The following is a 13,555-nucleotide window of genomic DNA, read 5'->3' on the forward strand; positions in this document are numbered from 1 at the left end:
TATAAGAAGGCCAGCCAGAGTAACAGCACGAGATAGATAGAGGAGTTGGCGGGGTGGAGGATGACCTCTGTAGCTGACACGCGCGCGGACACGTGTGGCGACCGAGAGAAAAACGAGTCACGTGGGTCGTTCCAGTACCTTCTCCAAGCGCCTGTTTGAAGGGTTGGGTGCAACAGTCCAATCTCGGCTGCCTGAGCATTAGATGGTACCTCATCAACGATGTTTATCACATCATAATGAGTCAAAATTTTCACCATGAGACAACACAGCAACCCACCGATGGGGTGTAATGAAATTAATGCATATATATATATATATCCTTTTTTGACTTCTCTCGAAAAGGGTTTTACCATTTTTACAATTTCTTAATAATTTCTTTTACCTAGTATCTAAAATACTTCCATCATATGTCCTTTTACCTCCCTTTTCTTATAAATCCGTCCAGTTATTTTACATTACGTAGTGTTGCGTTATAGTGTTTTCAATATATTAAAATAACACTATAATACAGTACAGAAATTATAATGTTATAAAAACATTATACAATACTACAATATCTTTATGTTATTGTTAAAAATAATATAATATAATTAAAAAATTCTAAATATAAATTTTAAAAAAAATAAAATAATATTTTTTATATTATAATATCTTTTAATATTATTAAAAAAATAATATAATATAATATAAATATATTATAATTGGACTGAGTTATCAACATCAGTGCATCGGAAAAGGGAGGAAAAAAGGTAGTTAATAAAAAAATATTATTAAAGAATTCTGAAAATTGAGGGTACTTCCAAAAAAAAGACCCTTCTAACTTTTGCTTTTTCTCACTAATGCTAGTTCGCATGAACTCAACGAACTATATATATATTTTCTAAATAAAGAAAAAAATAAAGAGGATGGCCAAACCATATTTAATTATCTAAAGAATGATGGAATTGACGTCAAATGCCAGAATAATTTTCCATTATCGAGCTTTGCCATAAAAACTAATCATTCGCTATAATATCTTTTTGTTGAAAATTGAATATTGAACAACGATATAAAATTGGACATTAATATAATAAAAAATATTATAATTCAGCTGATAATGCTTTGTCGCTGCCAATTCACCACTATAACATAAGAAATCTAAGAAGAAGATACAAACAATTAAAAATGAAACAGAATTTAAATATGATGTCAATCATCATTCAGAAGATCATATTCTGATTAGCTCCCTTAGTTCATTATTTGCTAAACTAAAGGATAACATAAAAAATAACATAAACATTGTCAGTTGTTGCATGCCCATCTGACATATCATTAAACAAGGTTTAAAAACTACAATACTTTTGTAAAACAAAAAAAAATAAAATTTCAACAAAGCGAAAAAAAAGAAGAGTATTGTTAAGAAGGTAAAAACAATCTCCTCTTAAACTAGAAAATATGAAGTTCTAGTGATTCTTACTCATCTGAAGCAAATACTCTGGTAATCCACAAAAGATCTAAATCACATCTAATTACAGGCTTATGAGTCAACTGTAGTGTATAAAACATCTAATTGCAAGCAAGGAGAAAAGTGGGTTTCTATCCAATCATGCATAATTTTGACCGAATCTAATACAAGTATAATTAGGAGCAGAATGACCTGAATCGTAATAAATGTAAGAGTCCAATGTGTGGATATGTAAAGCAGCTAAGAGTTCCAGTACTTCATGGGAGATGACAAAGCTATTTCTGTAGCCATAGTGATGAAAAACGTAAGTCACTAGAATTGAACTTTCACCTTGAATGAATAGTATTACTAAAGCTAATCTGGCATCAAAACTAAATGCAAAAAACATTGAGCTAGAATGGAAATGCCAGTTTTGCCTAAGGCTTGTTTCCTTGAAATATTTTATGAACAGATCATGGAGATACAGAGAGAGCAAGCAAAGAATCCGAATTGGTGTTTAACAGCCAAATAACAAGAACTCTCAATCACACAACTCAAGTTGCAGGCGTACATAAGGCTGTGACGCATGTGACACATGCCATGAATGAACCCCAGATCCCTTGTCCGGCGACCATCCAAAGGTTATCAAGTTGTCTAGACTTGTAGTGCCAATAAAGTGTTTGTGTTTTGGTCTACTTATGTGAACTCGATATTCATGCTTGATAGAGCGACATTTGTTCATCACTAACCCAATTTCTTTCTGTGCAGGTCCTTATTGGGCTATAAGAGGTTATTGGAATGGCTGATCCTTTGCAATCACCTATGCTGCAAGCGTGCCTTATGGCCTTAGTCGATCCAAATTGCTCAAAACCATTGGTTTTATTGAAGGGTGTATGTTAAGGCATTTTTATCATGTCAAAACCATTCAACATACTTCCAGATAATGCATTCAAGATCTATTGATAGTAATAAGAGGAAGCATGCCTACTAATCACACAAATGACAGTGCCTGATGTTCCATGGGAGTTTATACAAGATTGAAATTTACCAGATGGTGAAGTGACTACTAAAACAAGCCATCCCTGAAGTGGATGATTAAGTTACTACATGCAAGTGGTTCATCCTATTAATGCATCCTAATCAGAAGCACACGAGCTTTATCATTCTGCGTGTGATAAGAACTCAATGAATCTGCACTGAAAGAAAGCTGTGATCTTGATGCATAACATTTTGATGATGAGATCTAATGTACTTTGAGACACAACAAATCAAGCAAAAATTGCAAAACTCTTAGAGATCTCAACAAAAGTTGAACAAAAAAATGTGATCTTGATGACTACAAAAGCAAGCCATCACTAAAGTGGATGATTAAGTTACTACATGCAAGTGGTTCATCCTATTAATGCATCCTAATCAGAAGCACACAATAGCTTTATGATTCTGTGTGTGATAAGAACTCAATGAATCTTCATTGAAAGAAAGCTGTGATTTTGATGCAGAACATTTTGATTATGAGATCTAATGTACTTTGGGACTAACAACAAATCAAGCAAAATTGCAAAACTCTTCAAGATCTCAACAAAAGTTGAACAAAAAAATGTGATCTTGATGCACAACATTTTGGAGACAAACTAAAGCTAACGAGTACCAAAGGCATGGCATAACCTAACATACGATGAGATGTAACGTACCTTGAGCTTACAAATTTGAATCAGCTAACATGGGAACACATCATCTGATCCCGCAAACCATTCAGGAAGTTGAGCGACAAGTATTGCCCCCATCCTTGCAATCACCGGTGAGATCATTGAAGGTCTCCAGCTGCTTCTTAGCCCTCAAGAACACCTCCGTGTCAACCTCCCCCCTCATGTAGCCGTCGAACTCCACCGGAATCCCATTGTTGAGCTTCTTTGTCTCGTCATACCACTCGCTGTTCTTGTCCCACAAGTCTTTGAAATCGTCCAGAAAATGAGTAGTAAACTTCTCCTTCAGGGGATCAAAGAAGGAGGTATCAGACTCCTCGGTGGCGATGTACAGGTGCCTTCGATCCTCGATCTTGTCCCTGAGGGTCGACAGCAAGGCCTCCGGCGAGGTGTCCGCGGCCAAGTTAGGCCAGAGCTTGGTGTTCCTCGCCTTCTCCCCCCTCACGACGTGGACTGAATCGAAATCCCAGTTCAATCTTGAGGCAATGCCAGAGACTATATCCATCAAGCGGCGGGATTTCCAGAGGAGGTGCCACGGCCGCTGGATCACCGACTCCGTCTCCCCCTCGCAGACCCTGTACCAGTAGTTGTCCGGCTCCACGGCCCCGAACTTGCGCATGATCAGAGTGTCCTTCACCTTGGTGAGCTTCATCGGCGTGACACGGAAGTCCTCGACAAGGTGGAGGCTGAGCCTGTCCTTCTTCTGCCACAAGGCCCAATCGTTCCAGAATTGGCGCTGGTCGAGCACGGAGGCGGAGTCCCTCAAGTGCTCGAAATCGAAGTAGAATCTGAAGTCCTTCCCCTCCTCGTCCTGGTTCGTGGTCGAATACTTGGAGGAGAGGCAAACGGTGAGATCCATGACGAGGGTCCGATTCAGGTACTGGGCTTCACCGAGGGCGCAGAGGAAGCTCCACAGGTAATGGTTCATGCTCTTGCACCGGTCGCCACCGCCAGAGTAGATCAGGTACCTGCTACTGCTGAACTTGCCCTCGGACTCGACCACCGGAAGGGTGTCGTTCACGGCCTCGCCGACCACGGGAACGACTAGCACGTCCGAGGCCCGAGATGAGGAGGAGGGGGTCTTCTTCGACACAAATTCGCCAGTGGCGTCGTGGTCGCCCTTCCGCTGCTTCTTCTTCTTGCGGGCATTCACGCCGGTGTGGTAGTCGCCAATCTTGACGATGGAATAGGTGCAGCTGGGGGACCGTGCGATCTCGAACCGGCGGTAGTCCTTGTAGAAGCCGGCCCGCTTGGCGTCCTTGGGGTGGAACCGCCAGGCCATGTCGCAGGAACCGCCACCGTCGCCGCCGCGCACCGGCTTGCCGAAGCGATAGAAGTGGACGTCGCGGAAAGACTCGATGGTGGCGCGCATCATCAGGTGGAAGACATCCGGATCGGCGCAGTTGATGGGGGCGGCGGCGTCGCAGTCAGTACCGCCAGATGCGGCGGAGGAAGAACTGTTGGAGTTGGGGAGATCGGCGAGGTGGATGACGGCGGCATCATCGGGGGAGGCGGAGGAGGTGGAGGAGTTGAGGAAGTCCTCGCCGGTGCGGAGGGGGGCGTCGTCGGGACGGAAGGTGGCGTTGGTAGATGAGGTGAGGAATGCGGTGAGCTTGGCGGAGGAGGCAGAAGAGGAGGGGGGAAGGAGGAGGGGATCGTCCGCGCGGTAGGTGGCGGCGATGATAGTGAAGGCGAGGACGCCGACGACGAAGAGGGCGAAGCAGAGGTTGCCGACGACGAAGAGGGCGGCCTGGCCCAGCGTCTCGGCCCGGAAGCTTCCAGTCCGGTTCAGTAGGAGAGACCGGCTGTTGTCATGCATCCTGGACCGGCCACGGACTCAGAGGAATGAGTAGGTGACGACGAGGAATGAGATGCCAGAGGGAAGCAATGGAGAAGAGTGATGGGGATTGGAGGAGAGAGTCGACCATCAGAGAAGAGAGAACGAAGCGGAAACGGATCTGGTTGGTTAGTGGTGATCCGTTGAAAGACGGGAGACGAGAGAGTGAGAGAGAGAGAGAGAGAGAGAGAGAGAGAGGAATCGAAAGCGGCTTGATGGAGACCGAGTCCCACGGTATCTCTTTTAACCTACCTTATCGCCTTAAATATTTTTTATTTTAAATTAATTAATAAAAGAACGGATTAATCTTAAAATTGAGAATTCCTCCGACAGCACTTCAACAACTACAGTCCTTCGTCGAACTCCGTGTTACTCCTCGGCCTGGCCGGTGGCCCCATACGTCGGACCCATCTAAAAACGAAGGTATAGTGATTCTCGTCGAACCCTCGTGCCCTCTACGGCTAGCAACGAGTCCGATGAAGGCAACAGTGGATCAAACCAAGATAATAGTAAAATAATCTTTTTATGCTTCTATAAAAACTTTTACAAGTGAGACACTATTAGAAGTTCTCAAACTTAGGGATTTTTCCCAAAAATTTACCCTTCATAAAATATATTTATTTTAAAAAAATTAGAATATGTGGGAATAAAAGAAACTAAGCATGAGATTGATGATTGGAAGAGTGGTAGCAATTTTTTTTAGATTTAAAAGAATGGAATGAAGAAAAAGATAATACTAATTAATCAAAATAGAAAAATAATCAATTTTTTAATTATAAATGGATTGAGATTATGGGTTACGTTATTAAAATTTGGGAAAAAGTGATTTTAAACGTAACGAGATGTTACATAATTATTTTTAATAATTAATTTAATTTTATGCATGAAAGATGAATAATATGAATGGAATGTGTATTCCTTTTGTTGATTTTTTTTAGAAAAAGCTGATGATAGGGCTCCTAGAATTTAATACAATGCGTTTCGAAATTAAAAATATATATTCATTAATTATATTTGATGTTATGAAAAATATGTAAGATAGTTTAATGACTATGAAAGTTTGGAGCAGAATTATTTAAGATTTAATAAGATGTGAAGCAATAATTTCTATAAACTAATTTAATTTCACACATGAAAGATGGATAATATAAGCTATTTAGTTATTAATATAATTAATGAAAATAAGCATAAAAATATAAAACTATAAGGATTTACATATGATTTTTGTTGATCTTTTTAAAAAATAAAAAAAAAATGTTCAATAGATTTGTTAAGGTGAATTTTTAAAAATAACATATTCACTAATTATATTAATCTTATAAAAATATTGATCTTCAGTTAACAACTCATTAATTTCTCTTTCCACAAGCACCCGATATTGAAACGAATGATCTAATTACTTTATCTCTCTGACTCGCATATCTTATAAGAATGTTAGAAAGTAAAAACTCTCAATGCACCGATATATCCACGATTACACTGATTGACTTTGGTATCTTGTCTGAGTCTTCAGAATTCATATCTCATATCTTTGACTTACGTCTTAACCAAAAAATTCAACAACAACAAGGGATTCCACTTTTATTGTTGATTCCACCTAAGAACTTGGCTGAAAGTCATCCTATCTATTACTACCATGAATATAAACTAATCTGCGCCTATCTATTAATTTGTACTACATCTTTTAGTTATACTAGTGGGTATAGTTTGAGGCTACCCAATATCATCTTTTCTTGCACCGAGGAAAACAAAGAAAAAGAATAATGAATTGAAACTGGAACTGCTGATTCTACTTATCTGGCTTCTTATGCTAGTTCAGCTACCTCTGATTCTCTAGTATAGTTAGATTTTTTATTCCTGTTTGAAAAGTGCCTCTCCTATCTTGTCACGATCCTATGCTCTTGTCAAAGAAGTGTGATTTAGCTCCATCGTTCCTTACTCAACCAATCCAGCTGGTTAGGGCTATAGCAGGCGGGGATGGATGTTTATATAGTAGCTTTGATAGGAGCTCGGGAAGAGATGGTTACACTATCTCTTGAAAGCCAACTTCTAGCGCAAAAGTTTACCGGGAGTACCCAAGCTCTCCCATGAAGTCGGGTTACAGGTTTCTTTGGTGAAAGAGTTTAGTTGGAAGGAAGGAAGCCGGCCTATCATTTCCCCTACTTGTATTAGATTTCCATTCAAAGAGTATTTGATGATTTACCAAAAAGCCCATAGTATTTAGCTTCCATAAGATGACACATCCATAATTGGTTTCTATCGAGGGATATTTTTTTTATAAAAAAAAATTGATAACGCTCTGACAATCATAGTTTGGGTCACACCGACTTGGATCGGTTTAAATTAAATCGTAACAAACTTGAACGAGTATAACCCAAGTATAACGTAAATATAACCAATGTATTTTCATTAAACCAATTCAAATTTCTCTAAAACTACAAACACATTATTTTAAAATATTTAGTATTTTTTTTTTATTTTTTTATGAATTTAGAGTGAATAATTTTTTTACGTATATATTTTTGGGTTGAGTGGATGCGGAAGTCTAACTCATTGAATTTTCATCAATTTTTTTAAACTTCTTCAGAATTATTAGATTAAGATGATAATATATTTGGTATCACCTTTTTCTATTTTGTATGAATTTAGGATAATTAATTTTTAAAATAAGTTAATTTTATATTAAATGATTTAATGTAACTTGAGTGTAATATGATTATAACTCGCATGCAATTCTTTAAATTTTTAGTATTAATTTTTTTAGATGAGATGTAATATATTTAGTATTATTTTTTTTTTTTTTGTATGAATTTAAAATGATTAATTTTTTAAATAAAAAATAAGGAGAAGAGAATGGAGGATGAGAGAAATGGAAAAGAGGAGGAAGAAAAAGAATGAGGGGAGGAGACAGAGTTGGAGTGTGAGGATGAGAAGCTATAAGTGGGGTAGAAGGGGGATGAGGGATATGGGAGGTCGAGGAGGCGGGGGTGGAGGAGAAGGAAGTTAAGGAATAGGAGAGAAGAGGTGGAGTAGGAGGATGAGGAAGAGAAGGAAGTTAAGGAAGAGGAGAGAAGAGGTGGAGTGAGAGGAGGATGAGGAAGGGAAGGAGGAAGTCAAAGGGAGGGTGACGAGGAGAAAGCCAATAAAGATGGGAAGGAAGCAATCAAATGAGAGGGGTGATGACGGTAGAGGAGATGAGGATAATTAAAAAAAATCAAAGGATAATCTAATATTTAACTAAATCAATTAAATAGTTAGAGTTTAGTTGAACCGATGTGAAAGAATAATTACTATCTTTCTAATATTTTATTAAAAATATTTTGATCAAAATAAAAAAAATGCATCTTAGTAAAAAATCAAATATGATGGCATCGTAAAAGCCCATTAGTAATGTTTTTTTTTATAAATTATCAAAAGTATTTTGGATAATGTAATTATTGATATTAGAACTATATAAAATAAATCCTGCAGATTTGAAATTAATATAGTATCAAGGTTTAGGTTCAATTTTTGAGCTTACTAATCATATGTAGAATAAACATCTTTTATATGTTTTATTTACTGATGATGCTACGTTAGCGGATGATAGTTTACGTAAAATTAATATCAAACATAAATACTGAAATTTAAATATCTAAGATAATTGGCGATGTGGGACTAAGAGCGCTTCCCCCGCTCCCTTCTTTTCCTTTCTGAACATTTGCTTTCTAGGAGAACCTGAATTTCATCTAAACTTTCGATCATGGTTCTTACCACCTTCTTTTCATCACCTAAAACCATTTCATCTGCAAAGAGGTCATTGGAATAAGATCACTATTTGAAAGCTCGAAAATAAGGTCACTATTCAAAAGCTCGAGTTTTTAGAAAATAACAAAGTAGAAGATATTGATAAAATTACTTGTGTTGATCATGACCTCTTTACTCTAGCGTTTTTCATCCTTATAGAAATTATTAATCTATCTCTCTATCAACTCTTGAGGTCGAGGTGAGGGTTCTCGGTGCTTTAGGATGAATTACCCAAGGTATCTCTGATGTATGAATTTTTCAATATCCTTTTTCAAGTCTCAACATTTCTTTGTGTCGTGGGCGTGTCGTGGGCGTAATTCATATAGAACCGATAATATTTGGACGAATCTCTTTTTTCCAATGAGGTATAGTGAGGGTCTTTTAAGAGTCTCTTTCCTTTTATCTATAAAAAAATTTTAGTTCTAAGCATATTTATGGGGGTTAGTTGGGCGAGGTAACTCAAGTCGTTCGTTCTTCCTCCGTTGTGATTATCTCGGGGTCGGGGTGGATTATAGTTGCTCTTGCTTCGACCTCTTGTGTGGCTGACTCCTTATGCTTACTAGAGATTATTACCTCGACGGTAATATATTGATCAGCTCTTGGAGGTACCTCTAGTACCATCGCTGATGACCTCTCCACTAATAACGAGAAGAGATGAGATGACTTGAGACTCGTCATGAAGGTCTATATCATGAGTGATGGATGGGCATCTACCACGCCTTGGATTTTATCAGTGAAACTAAGTGATGAAGTTTATAAGTATTTCCTTCCATTGCATGAATAAGAGAAGCATTGTCATTGATGGCCTCGAGTGCACATTCCCAAGGAAGTGAAATTCGAACTCCCTTGTGAACTAGGTAACGAAACTGATGGAGAGCGGCTTCAGATATAAATATCATTCTCGTGCTAGGCCTCTTAATATAGTCGAGAATGTGCGACACATCAGGGCATCCGAAGTATCATACAAGAATATTTGGGCATGGAAAGTTATAATGTGCTCCATTGGGTTAGCATTGCCATCGAATGCCTCTAACGACGGTGGTGGAAGATTGTTGGAATCGATTCTTCCTAAATTTTCTAGGTGAATGAAGACCGACTCGATGTGGGATAAACCAACGCTTCCCTTTTGGATTGTTAAAATTTTTATCACATCTCCTCCAAACGTCGGTCCATCTACCATAGTTGGATTCGCAAGGAATCCTTCATCAAATTTATCGACCAAGTCTCTGATTTAGGCATGATAGAGTCATGGTGTGGTATACTAAATTTTATGGTTATGGAGCGAAGTGCTCTCTCGGCTATGGTTTGATAAGTTTCGGGTACTCTTAGGATGTCAACACTATGTTGGGTGGGGGAACGTTGATGGGTGCTAATGGTGGGTGAGCTAGTGACCACAACTGAGTTAGTGGCATTGTCCGTTGGGCTAACTAGGGCAAATGTTAGATATTTTAATATATAGAAGAAGCTCTAGTTTTTTAAAATTTTCACAAACCGACCCAACTTTTAAAGATTCCTATAGAGCATCTCTTATTAAGTAAAAAGATTATTTTACCCCTGCTTTTATCGAACTCGTTGTCACCTCCATCCTGGTGCCTTACATCCCCTCCCCTTTACCAAGGATGATGATAGGGTGGGAGGCCACAAACCCTTGTTTGCCTTTGCCTCTATGCATTGGTTGGCTTGTGCGCCTAACCATGCCTCTGCCTCGAATAGTCGTCCATTGCTCATGGTGCTCCTAGTCACCTCTATGTGTGTGCTCGCCCACCCTCCTTTTGCATTTAAGACCAACAACAAGGGGGGCTTGAAAACGATGGCTAAGACATACGGGTCGCCTTTCCTCCTTCCTCACCCACAATCAATAGTGAGCAAGAATATAGGATGTATGCCCCCTCCTTCCTTGCTTATAATTGGTGATGATGGAGTTAAAATATATATTATATAGCTTAAACTTTTGGAAGTTATACGTGCCCAATAATATTTTTTTTTAAGAATATACTTACTTCGAAGGCATATTATGTATGTCAATTGTTCCCTTTTTTTTCTTATTTAAGACCCCTTCTGATTTTTTTAATCATAATTATTTTTTTATTATTTTTAAATATTTAATTCCTTCCATCGAAAGAAATTAACTTGAATAACGGGATGATATAATAAAAGGCACAATATCATGAAAATTTTCTCAAGACCTACATAAATAAAAAATATTTTTTGAAAAAGAGAAAAAACTATATTAATTAGCAAAAACTGAAAAAAAAACGAAGAGTCGTTACTAGCCTCCAAGGAAGAACAAAAAGTGGGACAGCCATGGGCTAAGGAGTTACAAAACCTATCAACAACCAATTCAAACAAACCATGCAAATCAACAACTATACAAAGATGAATGATGATCTTATTAAATCTTAAACTTAATATTTATGAAGCAAAATGCATGTGCTTGTCACAATAAAATCATAAGAGTTTGCGAGTCCTTAGTTTTTTTTACGGCGAGAATAATGGAATAGCTAAATCTTTGGTTGAGCTTACGAACATAAAAAAAATGAAAAAAAATTAAAATTTTGGTTATGCAAAAGCTCAATAAGAGTTCAAAATTGGCTAAACTAATCAGTGTTGTCTAAATCAAATGAGTGAAGGTTACGAAAAGCCCAAACAACTATTTCCCATTTGTGACTGACATCCACACGAGATAGCCAATTAGTTATTTTTTATTGCTGAAATAAGTGAATAACGTGCATCTCCACTCTGCACATTGACAAAGCCAAGCGCATACCTTCCATTGTCAAAGCATTGACAAAATAAACGATGCTAATGATCATGTTAGTGCGATCGGTTCACTCTGTCATTTGCCTACGCATACAATATATACTTTAGAAAACACGTATATTGAAATTGCATAGTTCGTCGTGATCCTTTCTAATCCCACACCATGGGTCTTTAGCTGATGATGTGATGGGACATATCTCAGTAAAGTCACAGCTCATTCGTTAGAGGTTTTATTATATTACGTAGATATATTATAGATATGATTAGATTTTGATTATGACTATCGGTTAATATAAAAGAAGTTTAATTATGATAAAAATCTTATTTATATATTTTGTACTGCTCTCGTCTAAAGTACAAGACCTCCTAGGAATAAAATAATTAATTATTGAGAGTTTCTTTCATCTCCTTTTTGTTTCTAATCCATCGCTCATAGTAATTTTATGAAAGATAAAAAGAGAAGAGAATATGACTACAGTTGTTGCGAGCAACAACACCGCTGCCTACGACAACTAGGGTGATTGTCGTAGCTTGTTGCGGTTGTAGCATTACCATTGCTTAGGGCAACTATAGCAATGTCGTTGCGACATTTGTTGGCTATAGTCGATGTCAACTAGACGTACAAGGTCGCGATACTCAGCGATTGCATGACAGACTCGTAAACATCGAGTGGGTGGTGCCACGATGATTATGTGGTTGCTAGTCGGTACACAATCACATGTGGCCATGACGATGATGAGATCGTTGATAAGTCGTATGTGAAGAGCCATGCAACCATGAGCAAGACGTAGGCGACGAATGGCTAGTGCACCATCAACGAGATGTAGGTGTAGTGGGATGGGACGATGATGACATGAGAATTTGATTTTTTTAAAGAATATTTTTACCCCTCGAAAATAAAAAAATTCTAATCTATGTCCTTAAATCAACTTTGACATTTATGCCCTTCAAAAATTAAATATTTCTATTATATATCCCATAGAAAACTATAATTTTATCTTTCTTAAGCTCGAACGGTGCATACCTGAGAGGTAATATATACTAGACATTGTATATTTGCATAGTTTGTTGGGAATCTGGAATGCATCTTGATATAAGAAGATCATATCTCTTAAGGGCTCTTCACTGATTTAGTCACCGGAGGTGATAGAGTCTCCTTACGTCATGGCCGAGGAGTCAGCATGGTTGGGGTCAATTCCATATGTGCTTGGGTCTCAGGTGTCGGCTATCCCTTGTCTGGTGCAGGCCTTTGTCTCGGAGTCCTCGATGCGCAGGGTCTTCCTTGTCTCCACTCGAGCATCAGGTCGGGTTGAAACCTTGTCTCCTGAGGGTCACCTTTTTTTTCTTAGCGGGTGGCTAGCTTTTCTGCCATTGGGCTCCTGCACACAGGTCGAGGTCGGGCAGGAAAATTTTCGACTCGACCCTTTCGATGTTTAAGTTAGTTTTCTCTTGGTTGAGTGAGAGTATAATGTTTGAGTCAAAAAGCCTCCTCTATGTTGGCTAGGTGATGGGCTTTTATGCCCGCCCGCAGGGGTTGGCTGTCACCAGCCTCTTAATGGTCGTCGCCCTCTTAAGCAACGCACCCATACCTTTTACGTTGACACAAGTTGTCTTGTGCGGTGTCGCACCCGAGAGGAGCTGTCCCTGCCTCTACGAGGCAAAGGCATACTCGAGCGATGCCATTCCGTTCTTTGGGGGGATGACATCGTACCCGAGTGGTGCTGCAGTCACACTCAAGCGGCGCCGTTCCACTCTTTGCTGGATGTCGTCATACCCGAGCGGCGTCGTCCTGACTTTTATGGGGCGTTGTCATACCCGAGTGGTGTCGGTATGCTCTTCTCGAGACGGCGTTGTACTAACGTGGTCTGCCACATCGACTCCAAAGCTTTTTGTTGGCGCTGACGTGCCTATAGTCGGCCACCTAGGGGCGTGCTACCAAATTGTGCCCTATCATTCTCTCCCCCCCTGAGAGAGCCATGGTTCGACTTACTCCTGAGGGGTCCGAGGCATGGCATGGCGCTTTAGCCTGAGCGGGCTGATCGGAAG

At 39.1% G+C, this 13,555-nt stretch overlaps 1 protein-coding gene across 2 annotated transcripts; it reads right to left on the minus strand.

The window, feature by feature from the left end:
- Positions 1–55: 55 nt before the first annotated feature.
- LOC103974526 (uncharacterized) lies at positions 56–5,176 on the minus strand. 2 transcript variants are annotated; one of them, XM_065185642.1, is made up of 2 exons: positions 3,115–5,176; positions 56–191 (listed from the first exon to the last, which is right to left on the minus strand). In XM_065185642.1, exon 1 carries the CDS (start codon positions 4,943–4,945, stop codon positions 3,176–3,178), a length of 1,770 nt encoding a protein of 589 aa, XP_065041714.1. In that variant the 5' UTR covers positions 4,946–5,176; the 3' UTR covers positions 56–191; positions 3,115–3,175. The 2 variants fall into 2 exon arrangements, with proteins under 2 accessions (XP_065041714.1, XP_065041723.1); XM_065185651.1 differs by lacking the exon at positions 56–191 and adding an exon at positions 1,462–1,725.
- Between the last annotated feature and the right edge of the window lie 8,379 nt (positions 5,177–13,555).

The sequence above is a fragment of the Musa acuminata genome, chromosome BXJ1-1 (assembly GCF_036884655.1).
Source record: "Musa acuminata AAA Group cultivar baxijiao chromosome BXJ1-1, Cavendish_Baxijiao_AAA, whole genome shotgun sequence".
NCBI classification, from domain to species: domain Eukaryota; kingdom Viridiplantae; phylum Streptophyta; class Magnoliopsida; order Zingiberales; family Musaceae; genus Musa; species Musa acuminata.